The sequence below is a fragment of the Cervus elaphus genome, chromosome 16 (genome assembly GCF_910594005.1).
Source record: "Cervus elaphus chromosome 16, mCerEla1.1, whole genome shotgun sequence".
Classification (NCBI taxonomy): Eukaryota; Metazoa; Chordata; class Mammalia; order Artiodactyla; family Cervidae; genus Cervus; species Cervus elaphus.
Window position 1 is genome coordinate 12,889,328 of NC_057830.1, and position 13,032 is coordinate 12,902,359.

General features: G+C 46.7%; 1 protein-coding gene across 6 annotated transcripts in view; it reads right to left on the minus strand.

Annotated features, from left to right (window-relative positions):
- PALM2AKAP2 (PALM2 and AKAP2 fusion) overlaps positions 1-13,032 on the minus strand; it is a 490,983-nt gene that overhangs the window by 347,932 nt on the left and 130,019 nt on the right. For 4 of the 6 annotated variants that reach the window (XM_043927344.1, XM_043927343.1, XM_043927341.1 and 1 more), the window contains one exon: positions 8,827-8,872. In XM_043927344.1, coding sequence (XP_043783279.1) covers positions 8,827-8,872 — 46 coding nt within the window. Of the gene's footprint in view, positions 1-8,826; positions 9,353-13,032 lie in introns of those variants that run through there. The other 2 variants (XM_043927342.1, XM_043927345.1) reach the window with 2 other exon arrangements.

The window sequence follows — 13,032 nt, forward strand, 5'->3', positions numbered from 1 at the left end:
GGTTATAATTTAGAAGAAGGGGGGAAAAATCCCACCCACCTAGAATAGTAAGTAAATCAGTATCATGCAGAGAAAAACTAAGGGCAGGTTTTACAAATGCCTTGAAGACATCTTGCTAGTGCACAGACTGTCAAGAGCCTGGAAGCCCGCAGGGTAATGAAATAGGCTGCTAGAGGGGAAACGAAGAGCAGGAAGATGTGTTCTGAGGTCTGGCTCATAGCCTTTGCTAGGGCTTTTATCTTGGGAGCGCATGTGGCTTTTCTTTCCCCCTCCCATTTTATGCAAGGCAAAGGGACCAGGTTCCCTCTTTCTTTCTTCTAGCTAAGCTCAGAGGATGCTATAGAAACATGGATACTAGAGTCAAAGACTGGCCCCAAAGTATTTTTAATACACGTTCAAGCATTATGTAAATAGACTAAAGGCTTGTCTCTGTCCGTCTGTGTATTTAATAATCTCCTTTTGTGGATTCTAATTCAACATGAGGCTAATGGAAAAGGCTGCCATACCCATTAACCAAGGGCATATGCAGCTCCAACATGCACCCCCACCCCCACAAACCTCTGCTTCTGCCGGCATTTCCTGCCAGAAATAGGTCTCAGCTGTGTGGTATTCGCCCAAACCCACAGCGCTCATGTGCAAACTTTCCTCCACAAAGCTCCTCGTGTTGGGCGGCCATCACCCGGCAGCCCGTTCATCTTCTTTTAGGTCTCATCCTGCAACATGTGGCCTCTGTGCTTTGTGTTTTAAGACAAATAAGAGTCTGGGTGAGGCTGAAATCATCTGAATAAGAAGCCTTGGTCTGCACAATGGCTGCTACCATTAGGATGAGGGAAGACTGGAGGACATCTTGGCAAGAATAAACACCTCTTTGACACGCCAATGACAAGCCAGGCTTGTGCGCCCAGACTGACTTAGGAGAATCACTAACCATCATTTAGTAAGTGAACCTCAGTTGCCCTGGCCTCCTATTAGAGTTGCCCATATGAGAAGCAGCTGCATTGAGAATCAGGCCTGCAGGCTGGAGAGGCTGCTACAAGACTTGACTGGCTGATCTGCTCCGGGACTTCTCCATCTAGAGCATCATACACATATCATCTGGGCTTTCCAGGTGGTTCAGTGGTAAAGAACCCTCCTGCCAATGCAGAAGACACCAGGGACACAAGTTTGATCCCTGGCTTGGGAAGATTCCCAGAACAGGAAACGGCAACCCGCTCCAGTATTCTTGCTGGGAAATCCCATGTGCAGAGGAGCCTGGAGGACTATAATAGTTCATGGGGTTGCAAAGAGTCAGACGTGACTTAAGCAACTTAGCACGCATGCACGCAAATAGATTAAAACAAGTACCCAAGACAAACAACATCTCCCCTTGAGCAGCCAATTGATGTAAGAGGGACACAGCTACATCACTTTCAAACTGAGCTAGGTTTCTTGTTGTCATTGTTTAGTCACTAGTCACGCCCAACTCTTTTGTGATCTCAGGGACTATAGCCCGCTTGAATTTGGTGTCTTATTCCATCTCATCTCTTTAAGATATCCATAGTTCACAAACTCCTGGGCATGTCACAGTGAGTGTGTGATACTTAACGAAGACCCAGGCCATCATCTCCCTTGGTCTTCTATCACTTCACCAGCGCTACTCAACGTGTATTCCCTAGAACAGCAGCTGCAGCTAGGAACAGCAAACCCTGGGAACTTGTTAGCAATGCAAATTCCCAGGCCCTACCCCAGATTTACTGAATCAAACTCTCTAGGAGGAGGACCCAGCAATCTGTGTTCTAAGGAGTCCTCCAGGTGATCCTAATGTACTGCAGTTTGAGAATCATGGTTCTATACCACTGCTGGCCAAAAGTCTTTGTCCTGTAGCAGTCACTGCTATTATTAGAAGTCCTGAGACCAGCTGGATCACCCTACATTGTCTGTTATTCCAGGTTGATATATTAAAATCGTCTCAAACACCTGGTAACGTGTGACAGCTCAAATTTGCCCAACCTTTTTTTAAAAAAATTTTTATGTGGACCATGTTCAAAGTCTTTATCCAGTTTGTTAAAACACTGCTTCTGTTTTTTATGTTTTGGTTTTTCTGCCATGAATCATATGGTATCTTAGCTGCACTCCCTGCATTGGAAGGCAAGGGCTTAACCAATGGATGGCCAGGGAAGTCCTGACTATCTTGTTAAAGATGCTTCTATGATAGTGGAATTTCCCACATCAAGGTGCTGTATTTTAAGCTTTACTGTCAATTTTGAGAAAGCCATCATCTACCTAGACATGAATTTTGAGTTATAATAATGTCAGTGGTTAAAAAGAGCTAATTTAATATCAACAGATATAGCAAATATGCACTTTTCCCAGTGATCCAAACATTTGGACACCAAACTCACGAAGCCCTGCTGAAAAGGCACCCTGCTTTTGTAACATCATGAAAGCTCTAAGGGGGACTAGTAGTACTACTTGATAGCATCCTAATGAAACCCAAATAAGTCCATGCATAAAGAAAGCACAGTGTAAAGTTCAAAGCTCTACCTATATCTGGAGGTCACAAGAGGTCAACCCGTGGACCAAAAGAAATTTTGTTTCATCCACAAATTTTTAAAAACTTTTTAAGCCAGTTGATTTTGAAATGGGAGTTCTCCTATTTTAAAAAGGAAGATTTCTGGCTTCTCTAGAGAATCAGTGGATGTGACAACATAGGACCCACGTTCACACCTGGTATAAATTAACTGTACCTTTACTGAGAAGTGGTATCTTCTCTTCAGGTCCTCACAATTTCCCATTCAATCTGTGTCACTCATTTATGTTACATGCTGACTCCCAGGTCCTTCTGGGTTTGCAAATCCTGTTCACTGTAAACAATCCTTTTCATTGTTATTATTAGTATCCTCCTGCACTGCAAAGGTGTCACTATATTCATGAAATTTCCCAGTGTGGCAATTCACCAGTTGAGGTGAAAAGAATTCATCTTTCACCCTTTGCATCCATTTTCTCCTTAAAAATGTATGAGTTATGATATGTTGATTTACATACTATAAAAAGAAAACTTATGTTGAGTGATTTCTGTAAGCCTGCACTGAGTATTTCCCATGAAACCTGTCAAATAACCTTCAAAACAATTCTATGAGACTGGTATTGTCATTATCCCCACCTTATAGATGAGGAAACGGAGGGAAAGCAAGGTCACACAGATACTAATAGAAAGGCTGCCGGGATATGAGCCAAGGCTTTCGGAGGCCAGAATCCATGCTTGTTACTTGCCAGACTTTAAGGCACTCACAGCCTTGGGGACCACTGTGTCTGTGCATCAATGCCATTTGTTGTCTCAGTCAATATTTCAACACGAGGACCAACTCTTACTGCCGAGGAAGTTGATCAACATCCTCAAGAGGGATCAGTGATGAAATGTGGGTAGTTCAAAGGATCAACAGTGGTGGTCCCCAAAGCACTGGAAAACCCCAGAGAAATGTAGAAGGGCTATTACTGAGCCCTGGATTTCTTCTAAATATTGACAAATCGTAACCCACAAGGCCCCCTGCTTGGCTTTTTAAATGATGACTGGTCTATTTCACAGGGCACTTGCCAGAGCAACTGCTCTTTGTCCCAAGAGGCTAAAGCCTGAAATACTCAGAGGTACAAATAACTGGTCAGAGAGGTGTATGACCCTTGGGCATATTTGTGTAAGGCCTGCCTTGGCACTCTCAGACCTGGCAACGACCCTGAACATGCCCTAAGTGGCACCTATCCACTGGGCGGTCCTGCAAACCCTTCCTCAGCACCACTGCCCTGAGCAAACCATATTTTAAACTTCAGCTTGAACTTTTACAAGCAGGGTACCATTTACGTGGAAGAGGATGAAGAAATGAATGGCTGGCATCTTCAATTCTCCCATCCTTTTACCAGCTGCCTGCCAATGACAGAGGTTCACAGGGGACATGTACAGGGATGGTCTCCCCAACAACCACAGTTTGTGTTACTGTAAGTCTTGGATTTGAGTCTCTAGAACCTCTGAGGGACCCCTGACCTGAGAAGCTAGGCTGGACTGGATTACATGTGAACGGCAGCCAGGATTTCTACCCGAGTCAGGCAGGCCAACCCAAGTGGCCTGGATCAGAGCAGGCTGACTGGTTTCCTGAGCCTTTGGTCCACATTCCAACTGCTCAGAGGCTCAGGCAAGAACGACATTGAGAGATGAAGCCAAGGAAATGCCTTGTCTCTTTGCAAGTACAGGGCAGAGCCAGACTAAGTCACCCACCTACAACCAGGCCTTCTCAGAACAGAACATGGGAGCAGGTGGAGGCCACAGGCCACTAACTGTATCCCCTGGGGGAGAGTTTTAAGAGGGAGAGGGGCCCAAAGTGAAATCCCCAAAGGGCAGATTCCACAGAGGCACATCCAGGCCCACATACCCCAAAGCTCACCCCCTCTCCTCCGCCCCCCGCCCCCAGTTGAAGGATCCTAGAGGCAGCTCTCACCCATAGCAGAGCAGCCCCCTGCCCAAAGCTAGACACGCCACCAATACTAGGAATCAGGAGTCAGGAGAGAGATACCACCCTTCCACTTGTCACTGTGAGCCCAGACACTTCTGAATACTCTAAAGTGCAGACAATGAGCCCTGCCTAGCACAGCTCAGAATTAAGGTAACACATGCAGGTTTTTGTAAAGTGCTACCCAAATGCCAAAGATCGTTTTTATTATTCCAGAGTTCACGTTCTTAATAAGCGACCAAATACCCTAAAAAGACAGTGTAGGTTGGATTGGCATCTCGTGAGTGTGCCAAGTCGCTTCAGTCATGTCTGACTCTTTGTGACCCTATGGACTGTAGCTCGCCATGTTCCTCTGTTCATGAGATTCTCCAGGCAAGGATACTGGAGTGGGTTGCCATGCCCTCCTCCAGGGCATCTTCCCGAACCCAGGATTGAACCTGAATGTCTTACGTCTCCTGCATTGGCAGGTGGGTTCTTGACCACTAGCGCCACCTCAGCACATATGGCCTGAGACCTCTCTGAGGGCTTTTGCCCAAGACAATCTCTGAAACATTCAGTTATCTTCACCTGAACCCAAGGAAGAGCCTCTTCTGGTGACGTGCAGACATAACAACATCCTCCCCCGAAAACTGGTTTGTACTGAGACGCTGTGGGTTCTTCCCCGAGGGAACGGGTTACTCACTTGGTTAGAGCTTCCACCGGGTATTTCCATGTGCTGGAAGACTCTCAAAAGGATGTGGCCTCCTGGTTTGTCTCAGCCTTTCCCGATGCTACTGAATCAGTCTGCTTCTCCCTCATCCGTTTGCACAGGGGCTGCCGAAACCACCCACACAGTGAGCTCATGGGAGGAGCTCAAGATGCTGCCACCATCTTGGGGGGTGCATTTCTGGGCAGTGGTCACTAAACAGGTTCCAGGGCCCTGCAATTTGGGTTCTGATCCTGGCTTTGACACTCTCTGTGTTGGGCTCTTTAAAACATGGATAATCTAGATGTTCCTCCCCCATCAGCTCATCAGGATTAAATGACATCATCTGTGTTAAAAATGCACTTGAGTCTCACTACTGAGTTGGTGCCTTTGGCTACTGACTTAACTTCACGTGGTTGGCTTTCCCTTTCTTCTACTAACTGTTCCAAATAAATGATAAACTAACAACAAACAAGTAAATAAATTCCTTCTGTTCATGGGGAAGTATTTGTGTTATTTTATATTTTAATATACCAAATCTCCAAGACCCACTCAGACATCTCTCCGGGTAAGTGTTCTACAGCTCCTTGGTTTACCTGCTCCACTTGTGTGCTTATTTGCATAGGTACTCCTTCCCCTGGCTAGTAATTGTTTATGCTAAACCATTAACTTGAGGTTAAGGAAAGAACCATGACACACAGGGCCTTGCTGAATAGAAGATGGTCAATAAATGGCAATTGTATTATTATTCCCTGGAATGACAAGCCACATTCATCCTGCCTCAGAATTATTTTGCTTTCTCCTAAAATTACAGCTTTGGGAACATCCCTACTGATGGAATGAGAGCCTGGGAGTAGAGACACTTGTCAAGATCTGCTCCTCTTTTGGCAGGAAATAGGATGAGATTCATCTTTTCTCATTGATTATTCTCTGGACTCAACTGGAAGATTCAATTAAAGCACTATAGTTTCTGAGTATTTCATTCCCTGGAGGTGGCAGGGGGAATCCTGTCAATGATCATGTGACATAGGTCACAGGACATCGATCCTTTTCAGAACTTGAGTGTGCAAAGAGTAAAGTCTTCCCTCTGATGGCTGAAACTTAGGGACACTGACTTTTTGGCGTTGCCACTTTCTTCCGAGAGGCAACCCTTTGTAAATAACCTGCTGGATGGCTGGATCCTCCAGTCATATCACTGCACCTGGGTCTGAGCAGCTGGTGGAACTGATGCTAGGCCAAGCCCTGGCCTTCAGTTGAGTAAAGGAGAGGATACAGAAGGCCGTTCAGGCTCTTTCTGTTTCAGAGATGTTGCCTCTCGCCCTCACAGGATGAGGCAGCAGGGTAGACAGGAATGGGGGGCTCTGGCTGAAGATCATCGGCTGGCCCCTGCATGCCAGGCCCTTCACCTGCACCATATCTAAATCTTACAGCCAGCCCCTGGAGCAGAACTCATGAGCCCTCTTTACAGATGAAGGGACCAAGGTGTAGACTGAAGAGTGTCTAAGAACCTACAGATGAGAATCTCCTCTTGGAGAGGAGCCCAAGTTGGTGAAGAGATAGAGAGTCATGCTTTTCCTCCTTCACATCTCCAGAGAGACTTCAGGAGGACTAGGCTCTGGGGGCAGGCTTATGAGCTCCTTAGGGTCCCCTGAGAACCCTAGGAAGGTGGCAGACAGACTCAGGGTTTGCAAAATTTGGAGAGTATGCATTAGGTCAAAGAAGGGTACAGAATAGCCTCCACTCCCTCTCTCAATTCCACACCCCCCCCACACACACACAGAGTTAATTTGCTGTTAGAAAATCTGCAGTAAGATATGTTCATTGAGGCAGAATCATTCATGAGAATCATTAACAGTTTCCCAAGTACAGGACAAACTCAATTCCACAACTGCATGGGCGTAAGAATCCCAGAAGACTGGCTAGATCCTTCTCAAAAATCCATTTAGCCTCTGCTGGGAATGACCCAGCCTCACGTGGAAAAGGGTGGCCCAAGTGTGAGCTGCTACTGGCTCCCTGTTCGGAAAGCGAGCCCTTTCATGAGGCCCAGCTGTTCCTCAGGCATCCAGACAAGCTGGTCATGCAAAGGCAGAAAATGTGACAACTGTTGGAAACCTTCAGCGGCCACTGATGGGAGCAATGGAATGCTCTCTGGAGCAGCCACTACACGGACAGTTAAAGCAGCCTATTATTCAGTTTATATAAAACATCCACCAGCTACATGGCACCAAGAACTGAATATCTCCATTCTTACCCAGTTCATGACATACTGGCCACACTGCCTGGCCACAAACTCTAGAAAACAACTTCACTAACCATCAAAATACACACGCTCAGAGGGAAAGGAAAAAAAGGTGGGGCGGGAGGGGGAGAAGCGTTCCTGAGTTCTGATCACCAAGTTCAAAGATTGCCCAACAGACAAAAAAAGCCATAACAGTCAACAATGCCAACAAACGTCTTTCTCGCTTCAGCTGTGAAGTCTCCAAGACATTTAAGATTAGAAGACTTTGATAAAGAGGGTCTCAGAGCCACAGAGACCACATCAAATGCATCTTTAAAAAGAAAAAGAAGAGCCTGTGTGCATTTCCCAGTGAAGAATCCGTCCAAAGGATTTTGAAAACATTTTAATATACTTCGCTTCCAAAACATTACATGCTGTTTCTCCAACAAATTCATGTGTGTTTCCAGGGAACTCCTGGACCAAAAAAAAAAAATTTTTTTTTTTACTTAGGTAGAAGAATGTCTGGAGATTCTTTTATGCCAATGTGTTAACAGAGCTTCTCTTTTAATTGCTATTATTTCATAGAGCAGCAGTAATCATTCCTTCATCTGCTAAAGAAATATATAATCCAGCTGTGGTGGCTCTAGTAAAAATACCACATCTGTGGATCATTGGCAACACTGGGGCAGGACCACTCAAATTTAGGCAGCCTTGGAGAGCTCTCTTTTAAACTCAAGATGCACATGGGTACACTTTTCTGAGAGTGCGCATAAACTTTGCTCAAACTGGTTGTTCCTTTGTATGCTGAAAATAGGTTGAGGAACCACACATAAGAAGAGGGCTCTCTCGGAATATTATTCCCAGGACCCAGTTGTTCCAAGAAGTCCCCAGACCTTCCTCTCACCCAAGGTGGTGGCTTTGCGCCAGTGCCCTTGTCAATTTCAAACAGAACAGGGAAAATGAATACTCTCGGTTTCAGGGAGGAGGTTCTACCGCGTGGCTGGCAGCGGAGTGGACTGCTGGTTTTTCACTTAGCAGACCAACAGCTTCCGCAAAGAGCGTGGAAGTCACGGTTTTTGGTGACCGTTCCCGCCTTCTCCAGCATCTGAAGTCAAAGTATTAGTGAGCACTGGGTGGTAACATTCTAGGAATTGTCCCCCCTCCCACCCCATGCTTCTCTTTCGTCTTTCCCCAAAGCCCAGTAGCAAGCATCTTATTTCTAAGCCACTCTTCCACATTCAAATCCCCAGCCCAAAGCGCGCCCTGGGGCTTTCCATCTACAGACTATAAAATAAAACGCAGCGTAGCTGAGCCTTGACAGACTTTTATCCCCCAAAACACATGTCCCGTGGCTACTGTGCTGGAATGTCGACGGCCCCACAGGACGGGGGGTCCCTTCCCATCCCGGACAATAGAGCAAGAAAATAAAATGAAAGTGGACTTACTGCTATGGCTTGCAGCCTTTCCTTGTGCAATTCCGCCTCTGCCATCCTGGAGAAGGGCACACAGCGAGGGAAAGAAGAAAGAAAAACAAAACACACGCTGTAGTCACCCCAGGAAATTGATGGGCACCCCGGGGGGTGGGGGGCTTTGCTAGAACCCCAGGGAAAGCCTACGGGCGGCCGGGGATGTGCTCCGGGGGTGGCGGGCAGAGCTGTGCGCGCCGCTGGCTCGCCCCGCTCAGCGTCTGGCCCCCGCCCGGCCCGCCGCCTGGCTGCGCCCCAGCGCTGCCGCTCCCTGCATCTCCCGGCCGCCGGCCGCGCCAGTCGGGGACGTGGGCCGCTGGCTGCCGCCGGGAGGGCGCGCTCGTCCCGCGCTGGTTCTCCGCCCTGACGTCTCCGCGCCTCGCTCCGCCCCTGGGGTGTGGGGGGCCCGCGGCCACGGCCCCCGGGCGGCTCTAGGCGGGCGGGAGCCACCGGGTTGTAGCCGCAGGGAATGGGGGCTCCCCCGGGGGCGGCCAGGCACCGCGCGTGCGGGTGGGCACCCGGGGCGCACGGGAGCCGCTAGGGCGCAGGGTTGGTGCGCCCAGGTGGACACGTGCTCACTGGGGACCTGCAGACGCCAGCCCCAAAGCCTCAGGTAGAAAGCCGGGCCCCAGCACGTCCTGCCTTCTGGCTTGTGCCAAGAGCCTGAACTCGACACGGGGGACATTTCCCACTGGGAAGGGCTGCCTCGCCCACATGCCTCAGATGGCAGGATCCTCAGCGGTCAAGTTGGCCAAGGACAGCGTACAGCTGAACACAGGCCATCCCTCTGTGGGGTCAGATGTGGGTTAGAAAGACAACCACGAGTTTGTAGGTGCAGATTTTGTAGTTACAGGTGCTCCGCTGGCCAGGTTTGACCATTTAATAGCTGTAAAGCCTTGGGCAAGTCACTTAACCACTCTGAACCTCAGTTTCCTCATCTGAAAAGGGAAGTGCTAAATGAGATAAAGTATATAAAGGTGCTTTGTAAAGGGCAATCTGTTCTTAACATTATCCTGCAATGTTCTGGGCTGAAACACCGAGAATTGTTACTTCTATACTCAGTCTCTGAAAGGAAAAGTAGGATCTGGTCACTACAATATTTTACCTCTTCTTTACTAAAACGGGAGACCTGGGTTCGACCCCTGGATTGGGAAGATCACCTGGAGAAGGGAATGGCTACCCACTCCAGTGTTCTGGCCTGGAGGATTCCGTGGACGGTATAGTCTACCGGGTCCCAAAGACTCGGACATAGCTGAGTCACTTTCATTTTCAGTTTACTAAAACAGGAGACAGTACTAAAGTGCATCCTTTATGCCAGGCCCTGGGCTGGATACGAGAGATGGAGAAGATCCAGTCTAAACGGAAATAAAAGGTAAAAGCAAACAAAATACCTCTTACCATCCAGGAGGAGGCCGCTAGAATTTCCAACATTCATAAGCAAACTCTCTTCCATAAAATGAAATAAACATGAGGGGGGAAGGATGGGGGAGAAACCAATGTGACCTACTCAGGTGCTTGATCCGATAATGCAAGACTTAAGGCATTTTTAAAGGTATGCACACCAAATTTCTCTAAATTACCTCTATCCTGGGAAAATTCTTACAATTTCTACTAAATCAACTTTTCAACGTTCAGGGAGGTTTCACCTGTCACTTGAAGAGCAATTACTACTCTGCCCAAAGACTGAAACAGTTTAACTGATTGATTGATTTCCCTTTCTTTTCATAACAGGCATCAGTGGAGCTGTTTGGGTCATAAATCCAAGCCAACACCAGATTTGACATCCCTCTCCAGTATACCCAGAACTTCTTTCTGACTAAGACCCATCACTTTCTTCAAACGCTGCATTTTCTCTTTACTTCCAGCGCCAAATCCAGAGGACAAGTCTTTTGAGGGTGTTTTCTCACAGATAAACAAAGCTGTTATTACTTCGGCAGAGTGACTGTGTACCCAGCTAGGGCAGAGAATAACAAGATGAGCGAAGTGAGACCAGAGAGGTAGAAGGACTCAGTCAGAGTCATGGAGCTGGGATTTCAGCTCAGATCAGGCCCTCCAGAGACCACATTCATAACCACCAGGCACCAGGCTCAGCCAGTCATATGAGGGGAGGCAAGCCTCAGTGGTGAATAAGTGGTCCCTTCCCCTCCGGTGATACAGATATTAAAAAGGAATTAGAAGAACACAATGATGTGATGGACCTAATGTCACTGAACCGTGCTCTTAAATGATCAGTTTTATGTTATGTATATTTTACTATGATAAATTTTTAAAAGGCATGATGGAAGGTGAGATGCCTAAGCAAAGGGCTTAGGCACCTTTGGAAGTGACCAGTTTGAAAGCTTTGCATCTCAAGATAGAAGAATCAGGATTGAGAACATACATCTGGCTATCATCTACGTTGTGGTTCTAGCTAAAGAAATGTGAATGCTCAGAGTGAGAAAACAGAACAAACAACAAGAAGAGAAAGCCCAGCAAAGGAGGCTGAGGAAGTGTCATCTGAGGATGAGAAGGAAAAAAATCAAGATGGATGTTTCTATGAAAAATCACAATGGGAAAAAAAGGCTTTTCAACAGGGTCAGATGGTTTGGGGAGGTTTAAAAAAAAAAATGATGCAGACTAAGAAGAGCCTTGGGCAGCCAGGAAGCCATGGGTGACGTGGAAAGAGCTGTGTGTGTACAGGGTGAGCCTGTAAGCAGTGACAGAGAGCTGAGAATGAATGAGAGGTGGGAAAGGCACGCCCTTGAGTACAAAACACTCCTTTGAGGTCTTTGGATATGGAAGATGATGGTGTTGGGGAGAACTGGAGGCAGTCTATGGGAAGCAAAGGCAAGTTAGAGGGTTGTTAGGTGAGGTGAGACTTGAATGTTTCAGAGTCAAAGGGAATTAGGTATCAGGGAAGTGAGACCAAAGACACAGTCAAAAGGGAAGATAAGTGTTAGGTCTCAAATTAGATCAGAGGGCATTCAGACAAGCCCTGGTGGCCAGGTTAGCCTTGGAAAGAAGGGAAAATGAAAGAGGACAAAAGATGGAATGAGTAAAGGTGAAGACATTTTAGTTGAAGGAGAGGGAAGTTGAGTGAGCATATATCAGAAGCCTAGTTTTCTCAGCTGATGAAGTGCCTTTGGTTGAGATAGATGGGACTGTGGGACTTCAGAAAAATAGAAGTGGTTTGTAAAGATACTGTGGGATATGGGGAAAACTAAGACACGATTCTTAATCAGAAGTATGCATCAGAATCTCCTGGGTCACATTTCTCTGGATACATGTATAGAATTAAATATCTATGGGGTGAGGTAGGGGTTAGGGATGAACCGTTGTACTAACTGGGTTTACTAGGAATAGATAGAAGACTCTTTGATCAGTTGTGTTTACTTCCTCCATGGCTTTCAACTGCCTGGGACGATGATATGCAGTGGTCGTGTTCACTAAGCACTGAGGACTGTCAAAGCAGCTATGGCAAAAAGTCAAAGGAGAGAAGAAACTCAAAATGCCCAACCCTGGGGATATGTCCAGGTGGAAATGTAGCAGACTTTTGCATATTTTTTGGCTGCCCAATTTGTGAAGCCCTTTTCATGTTTGGGGGAATTCCCATATCATAAGCCATAGAGAGAGTCAGAGCCAATTCCCAACATAGAAGCTGGGAAATGCCAGGCTCTTGCTTCCCAGGTCCCTGGAAGTTATGACATGGCATGCAATCCAGGCTGTGAGATACGTTCACTGGCCAAGGACCTTGAAGACATAGAGTTAGAGAATTCTCTCAGGCTTTTGCTCATCTTTGGTTCTGCCCATTGCTCAAGCCTCTTCTCATCCTCCCAGCTATTCTTCGAACTACGTGATAAATACACTTTCAATTCATGCCTTCTCTGCTCCTAGCAATGCAAATCAGTTTCTGTTGCTTGTGACTAAGAGCCCTAAGTGAAACAGGAAGGCATGTGAAGAGTATAGGGAAAACATTTTCTCCTCTCCCAACACTCCTCCCTTCAAATCTCTAAATTTTAGCATTTTTAAATCATCAAAACCATTACAAACACAGACATTTATAACCCAAGTTGTACCATTTCTTTCATAAACTTTTATTGTGTAGTCATTCTATACTAGACATGAGGCAATGGCTTGGTATTACAAAGAATTCCTCGTCTAGTGCTAATATGGGTGACTTTTTACCCTCCACACATTTGAAATCTC